At 35.7% G+C, this 7,624-nt stretch overlaps 1 protein-coding gene across 7 annotated transcripts in view; it reads left to right on the top strand.

Moving 5' to 3' along the window:
* Window positions 1–3,293, top strand: part of LOC107683464 (protein transport protein Sec31A-like) — a 28,757-nt gene extending 25,464 nt beyond the window's left edge. For all 7 annotated transcript variants that reach the window (XM_016479518.1, XM_016479522.1, XM_016479523.1 and 4 more), the window contains 2 exons: window positions 1,982–2,053; window positions 2,200–3,293. In XM_016479518.1, the coding sequence (XP_016335004.1) occupies window positions 1,982–2,053; window positions 2,200–2,379 (252 nt within the window). In that variant the 3' untranslated portion in view covers window positions 2,380–3,293. The remainder of the gene's footprint in view (window positions 1–1,981; window positions 2,054–2,199) is intronic.
* Window positions 3,294–7,624: the final 4,331 nt, after the last annotated feature.

Below are 7,624 nucleotides of genomic sequence, written 5' to 3'. Positions count from 1 at the left end.
CAAAGAAAGAAGGCGTAACTTTTATTATCGCTGTAGTATTGTTGCCGCTGCCGCCATGTCGTGAAGGCGCTGTGTGTTTCATTGTGAAAGCGAAACTACTTTGTTTGGTCTTCCAAAAGAGGACGATATCCGCTTCGTCATGCCTAGAGCTGATCTGTGCTGGTTGCTGAGGGAATACAACAGTGTGCTGAGGGGCGTAACATTTCCGTCACACGCTTGAGGTATTCGGCCAATCACAACGCACTGGATAGCTGGCCAATCACAGCACACCTCGCTTTTCAGACCGATGAGCTTTGTAAAAATCGACGCGTTTCAGAAAGGCGGGGCATAGAGGAGAAACAATAATGTACAGTATGTGGAAAATAATGTGTTTTTTTTACTTTAAACCGCATAAACACATTTCAATACACAAAATAATGTTCTTTTTAGCAACATCATATGACCCCTTTAAAGCAATCGCTTATTTCATTATTTCTTGCTCTCCCAAAGCTACAAAAAACAGATATGTGTGTCAGAAATGATTATTGGGGATTGGAAGCAGATAACATTGTCTTTACTTGTTTCCACTTCAAATAGTAAACTATAGCCAGGCTTCAAAAGTGCTAACGAGTTATCCTTTTTGAATTATATTGATGTGATGCCTGGTTTTACAAAATACATTCTTCAGTTCTGTATTTAGAATCTTTAGTGAGAATGCTGTTTATAAAAAGCACACCAGTAAAAAAAAAAAATATATATATATTTATTTTTTTTCCTCCATTTAAACATTTTTGATCAAATTGTAGTGTCCTTGCTGAATAAAAGTATTAATTGCTTTCAAAAGCAAACAAAAAAAATCTTAGTGATCCCAAACTTTTGAACAGTATATTGGCTCTCATCTATTTCTCGTGCCATTTCTATATCACGTGTCCCTAGTTTTCATTTTCATATTCACTACTAAATGTACCATTTAATACATGCGATTTGTTGTATTTGCATGACTGTTTAAATTAGGGCTGTGTATTGACACGTGGCAAATTCTGATTCATAAGCTCTTGATTCGATTCCCATCTGAATTCATTAGAGATTCGTTTGAATATATATCCAGTCCAATGCATATCAAGAAATATCTCAGCTACAGCAATAAAAGCTATACACGGAATCCTGTCAGTGGATACTTTACAATAATGAAGGTTAAAATTATTGACACGTGGCAAATTCTGATTCATATCCATTCCCATCTATTCCCATTAGAGATTCGTTTGAATATATATCCAGTCCAATGCATATCAAGAAATATCTCAGCTACAGCAATAAAAGCTATACACGGAATCCTGTCAGTGGATACTTTACAATAATGAAGGTTAAAATTACCACCAGTCTAAATTATTAAATTCGACTGCTATTTATTTTAAGATACAATAATCAACACTCAAATAAAAACTGATATGTTAACTATATTTTTATATCAGCTTCTTAATGATATTTTAATAATACTATAATTGATTGTTGAAATATAAACATTTAAATGGTGACTATTAAAAACTTGTTTTCATGACAGAATTAGTCAAACATGCATTAACAGGTTAAGTTAAATATAATAAATATGTAATACAGTGCATGTATTTAGCTAAATGTGTCTCTCCAGAGTTATTTTTAGCTAACATATGAGCTATGGACATAGGCTTTCCTGAGGTAAATGTAGCGATATGTGACATTGTTTACAAATATTTCACATTATCTATTGACTAAAGATACCATTATCTCAAAATAGTCAAATTTCAGACAATGGTAACTCGAGATTAATTAAAAAAACAATCGTGTTTATTCAAACTCTGTTTGAAAAGCATAGTGTCCAGCATACAAGTTATCACCCATAGTAAATATTACTACTACTACTAAAAAATGTTTGTTTGCATAATCTTTTGCATCTTCTGTCTGTATCCTGTTTCAAATTTCCCAGCATTCCTACTAAACAAGTTTTCCCCCTTCATCCTAACAGCAAACCAAGAGGAAGCTGGATGATGCTCATAAGAGGCTCGAGTATCTCTATGACAAGCTGAGAGAGCAGACAGTGAGTAATGAACCCTCACTTTCATGTAATCCAGTGGTAATACCACAGTAAACACGGTCTCGAAATACTGCTGGTGTATAAATACTGTATTTAGCAATGGTTTGGGTGAGACACAAACCCACTCAGACGCGGTGTCTTCTCTCCAGCTGTCTCCAGCTATCGTCGGTGGTCTGCACAGTATGGCCCGCAGCATCGAGTGCCGCTGCTACACCGACGGACTCAACATCCACACACACATCGTGAGCAGCAGCAACTTCAGCGAGACGTCTGCCTTCATGCCTGTCCTGAAGGTGGTGCTGACGCAGGCCAACAAACTGGCTGTTTGATATCCACCGTCTGTAACACACACAAACCAACAAGTATTCTCAAGCCAGCTTTCCAGGACCATGTGCATATACTTTGATCTGGTTTACAGCGATGTTTTTGTTTGTTTATTTTTTTTGTCACATTGGTATTACGTATTTGTAATCATGGCAGAGCAGAGTGCAATAGGGCTTTCCCCTTTTATGTCTCCAGTTTTAATGGTAAATTAGCTTCATGAAATGCTTGTTTTATGCTTTAGTGAAGAATAGCGGCAAGCTAATCGTGTCCAGTGCACCGGGCATCATTCTTAATTTATGCTATTCATTTGGCATTATTATTACGATTTTTAAGATATCTGATGTTTACGATTATCGCAGCTCCTCTGCATTTCAATGTATTTTCTGGGAATCTTCTTTGATTTACGTTACGGCATCATTTCTGCAGATGAAGTTTGGATATGGAAATAAGGTAGCATGATAAAATAGTTACAATGGATTTTTATTTGAACCGTTTCTTTGATTTAGGATTTGGCATTCATGCAATTAGAAATTTACGATTAAATCTTGGCTTTTGTTTGTTTCATAATTATGCAGACTGTCTTTATTGTACATCACTACATGTTTTAAACAGCTTTTCAGATAATGGTAGTGGGATTCTGCTTCGGAAACAAAGGGGAAACAGAAACGGGATCCGATGTGTAAAAAAGAAGGTCAGGCTACAATAAAGGGAATGTTATTTTTATCATATTTTTTTTTAATCACAGTCTCCACCAGCTATCATTGTGTTAGTAAGTCTGTTTTGAGCAATTTTGCTTATGGCTGCACAAACGTTTTGAGGCTTGCTCTAAAACTTTTTTTTATGCAATATGTGTACCGTCTCAATTATTGAGATTGTACTGTAAATCTGATGATGACTCTTTTATTAAAAACAAATTGAGACAGCTGGCTGCCTTCTTTTTACAGATGTTTTATTTTAAATGTTAAATTCATATACTACCTATTGCATTACAAATATACTAGAATATTCATATTATTATTATACCAAATTATACCTAATAATTTTATTTGCAAGTATCTTATTCTTTTGTAAACATCTAATACTTAACAGGAGTTTATTACTGTGCTTTAAACATGAATTATATATATATATATATGTGTGTGTGTGTGTGTGTGTGTGTTTGTATGGCTATCTTTGTGAGGACCAGTGTGAGTTTTTAACCTTTGGAGTGAGGACATTATGGCCGGTCCTCACTTTGTTTTCACTGTAATGGCCTCCCTTGGCTATATATAGGCTTCTCTCAAAGTTTCAGAGAGGTCCTCAAATAGATAGTAAAATGAGAAAAAAAGTGTGTGTATTACCCCTGCATACACACACGTTTTGCTCTCTAGCGCCCCCATTGTCTCGCCACGGTTACTGCGCCATATATTGTCAATGCAATATCTCAGGAATGGCTTAAAGGAATCTCTTCACATTTGCCACAAATGCTCACATAAACTCAAAGATAAACTGAATAGATTTTGGGGGTCAAAGGTCAAGATCACTATAACTTCATGTTCTTCCCATTCTTGTGAATGTGTTATATCACGGAAGGCATTTACTTAATCTATATAAATGTCCAGTTTGACTCACAAAATACTTTTTGGTCATAAATCAAGAATTTATTTGCTAATTATGACTACATTTCAAAAAAGTTTATTTTCTAATATGGTACAGTGATGAAACAAGGTCAAAGGTCAGCTTCACTGCAAAAACATGATTACCCATAAACATGAAAAATAATTAACTATAAACCACATAAAACTGTAGCCATAGTTAACCATAGCCACTATTTAGATACTATTTTATGGATAATATTACAAAAACTAAGTCAACTTGGATACTACATAGTAAAACTAATTAAAGTTAATTTGCTCAAAAGAAAAGTGTGTTTAGATAAACATTGTGCTGCTTACTATAGTCATGGTTACAATATTACTGCAGGAAATGAATGGTACATTTTCATCAAGGTATCATTTATTAACAAGGATTACAGATCATTATCAATGTTTTAACAACTCAGAATTTAATCAGACCTTTAAAGTATATCACAAAAGCTTATTATAATACATTTCACATCTAGGTTTGTCATGAATAATTAGAGAAAGCCAACTTACTGAAATCCTAATTAAACTTGTTCTTCTTCTTCTGAGTCCACATTTTAAAATGTATCTCCTCCTGGACTTTTAAAGCTACAACCACCAAACTCAGGTCAGACCTTCAGACTGGTCTGACTCGGGTTGCTATATCTTTTCTAACTGATCCGGCTTACGTAAACCAGACTAGCAAAACCACCTAAAATCCCATAGACTTTCATTGAGGGGGGTGAAAACTTTTATACAATAAGACATATGGTGTATTTAAGCTGTCTATTGCTATAGCAAAGCTTAACAACTCCCTACTGAAAAAACAGCTAAAACCAGCCTAAACTGATTGACTGCTTTGGCTGGTCCCCCAAGCTGGTTTTAAAGTGGTTTTGGCCACTTTTTTAGCAGGCCAGGCTGGTCTTGGCTGTTTTTTAGCTGTGTTTTAAATGAATCAACTGGTTTTAGCTGGATTAGCATAGAAACATGCTGACAACATGCTAGTAACTTGCTAATAATGCTAGAAACATGCTAGCATCATGCCAGTAACATGCTAATAATGCTAGAATCATGCTAGTAAAATGCTAATCATGCTAGCAAAACATTCTAGTAACTTGCTAATCATGCTAGAAACATGCTAGCAACATGCTAGTACCTTGCTAATCATGCTAGCGACATACTAGTAACTTGCTATTCATGCTAGCAACAGGCTAGTCATTTGCTAATCATGCTAGCAGCATGTTAGAAACATACTAATGACATGTTAGAAATTTGCTAATCATGCTAGCGACATGCTAGTCACTTTCAACTCATGCTAACAACATGTTTACCGTTAGAAACATGCTAGTAACATGCTTATCATGCTAGCAACATGCTAGTGACATGCTAATTGTGCTAGCAACATGCTAATCATGCTAGAAACATGTTAATCATGCTAGCAACTTGCTAGTAACCTGCTAATCATGCTTAAAATATGTTAACAAAATGCTAGTCATGCTAGAAACAGCCTAGTAACCACCCCAGGTACCCTAGCAATGTGTTTTATACCTATCTGTTTTTCTGATAGACTGTATTGCCTTGAAAACATTCAAACTTTAATCTTTAAAACTATTTTAGCTTTTAAACTACTCCAAACTGAAAACATTCAGATTGCAAGCTGTTAAAACTACTTCACACTTTCTGACTAAGCTTTTTCAAGCCAACTTAAAGTTTGTCTTCAAACTTTACTCATATAGTTCCATATGCATTTACTTGGGTACAAGTACAGATACACTAATGAAACATTAGTCCCGTAAAATTATTCCTTTTCGATTTTCCTTGAGTAAGAGTACAAAGATACTTGATTTTTTATGTACTTAAGTATTTAGGCCCAGCTTAACAGACAGGGCTTAGCTTAAGCCAGGACTAGGCCTTAGTTAAATCAGGATACGCAAGTAGCTTTAATAAAAATGCCTTCGAAAAGTACAATACTGGTGTGAATCTTGAGAAAAACAATGGCACTGACATATTTTAATATTTGTCAGTGCAAGTTATTTTAGGTTTAGACAGCTCTAACGTGCATTTTTGTCTGAGACTAGCCTTAAACCTTCCTGCCACTTCACTTCCTGTCTACCCACTGTCCTATCATAATAAAAATACATCTTTGAAAATAAATCAATCAATCAATAAAAATAAAAAAAATGTCTGATTATCTGTGGCAGTTGTTTTCATGAATTCACACTTACAAATGATGGAATAGAGTAAAATAATAAAATAAGCGTATTTGGCGTGCTGTCTGAGGACAGTCTCCAAGGCTGGAACTTCACTCAAACCCAGAGTAGCTACTCCCTAAGCCTATCTTGGGAATAGGAACCAGCCGCGAGCGAGGAGTCGGGCGGCAGAGGGATGCAGAAAACCGCAGAGCTAACTAGGTGAGTCGGCTGTGTTCTACAGTATTTCTATCAATAAATCAGGGCGCTCTCACTCCCAATTCCTCACATATGTGGTCAGGATCCCTCAGCGTCGCTTTTTTAATGCTAAAGGTTCCCCTTTAGCATCATTATTTGACATGCAAGGTACTTCATTGCTTTCAGTTGTTTGACAGCTGATGCATCAGATGAAGACGTGCATGTGTCAGATCACCAGACATGCAATTCCTTGCATTTGTAAAAGTTTAAGTATTGAAAGTGTATAAATATTCATACTTTCTTAGATATTAGAGCACCTATATTTTGTGAATATGGCCCAAGAAATGTTTTTTTCTAATACATTTTTATAAAAGCTACTTAAATACCATAATTAAAGGCCAAGTCCTGGCTTAAGCTAAGCCCTGTCTGTGAAACCGGGCCCTAGTGTGCAAACAAACAAAATAAGTGCAAATAACTAAATCTGATATATAAAAATTAGGAAAAACAACGTGTGTACATGTGTTTTGGCAATTATAGATATAAAAATGTAACATAGGACAAAATGTCCTAATGAACACTGCAAAAAAACATACTAGATTTGTATTATTTGAAATTGCTTCGACAGCTGCATGAAGATGCACGTGCGTTAATTTGCGGACATGTCCACATTAAAGCAGTCCATGCAGCGGGCTTAAACGTCTCGCTCTTTTACAGCACATTTAGCTCACAATCAACTGACAGTCGTGACTTCATTTACAATATTCTAACATTCTGTTTTAGTCACTTACACGCCATCAGTCGCGAGCACACTCCAGCTGCACGCGACTCGTTCGAACCGCATCATTTGAGTCAGTGAGTTGTTGACTCGACAACATGAATGAATCTTTCAGTGTGATTGATGATGAGCCGATTTAACAGTTTGATCGAAAAGAATCGGTTCGTTCACGAATCGGACACCGCTTTTGCGTCTCGGAGCACGTGATGATTTCTAAATTGTGTTTATGAAATTAAGTGGATTCTTGATATTAAACCTTGGAATCAAGTGAAGTAAAAGTTTATACAAATAACAATGCTCTGATAAAGTAGAGATTCTTGAAAAATGTACAGTAACAAAGTAAAAATACTTAATTTACAGTATTGTCCGCCCCAGCTAATTTGGCAAATATGACGTTACGGATGGAGCTCCTCAGTGTTTCTGCTTTTATTGTTTAGGCCGCATTTGTCCTGTCTTTAGTCACTTTTGTCTGATAATGTTTACTAGA

Source organism: Sinocyclocheilus anshuiensis, unplaced genomic scaffold, assembly GCF_001515605.1.
Source record: "Sinocyclocheilus anshuiensis isolate Anshui unplaced genomic scaffold, SAMN03320099.WGS_v1.1 scaffold2151, whole genome shotgun sequence".
NCBI lineage: Eukaryota > Metazoa > Chordata > Actinopteri > Cypriniformes > Cyprinidae > Sinocyclocheilus > Sinocyclocheilus anshuiensis.
Note: the sequence above shows the minus strand (reverse complement) of the source record. Positions and strands in the feature narration are given on the sequence as shown.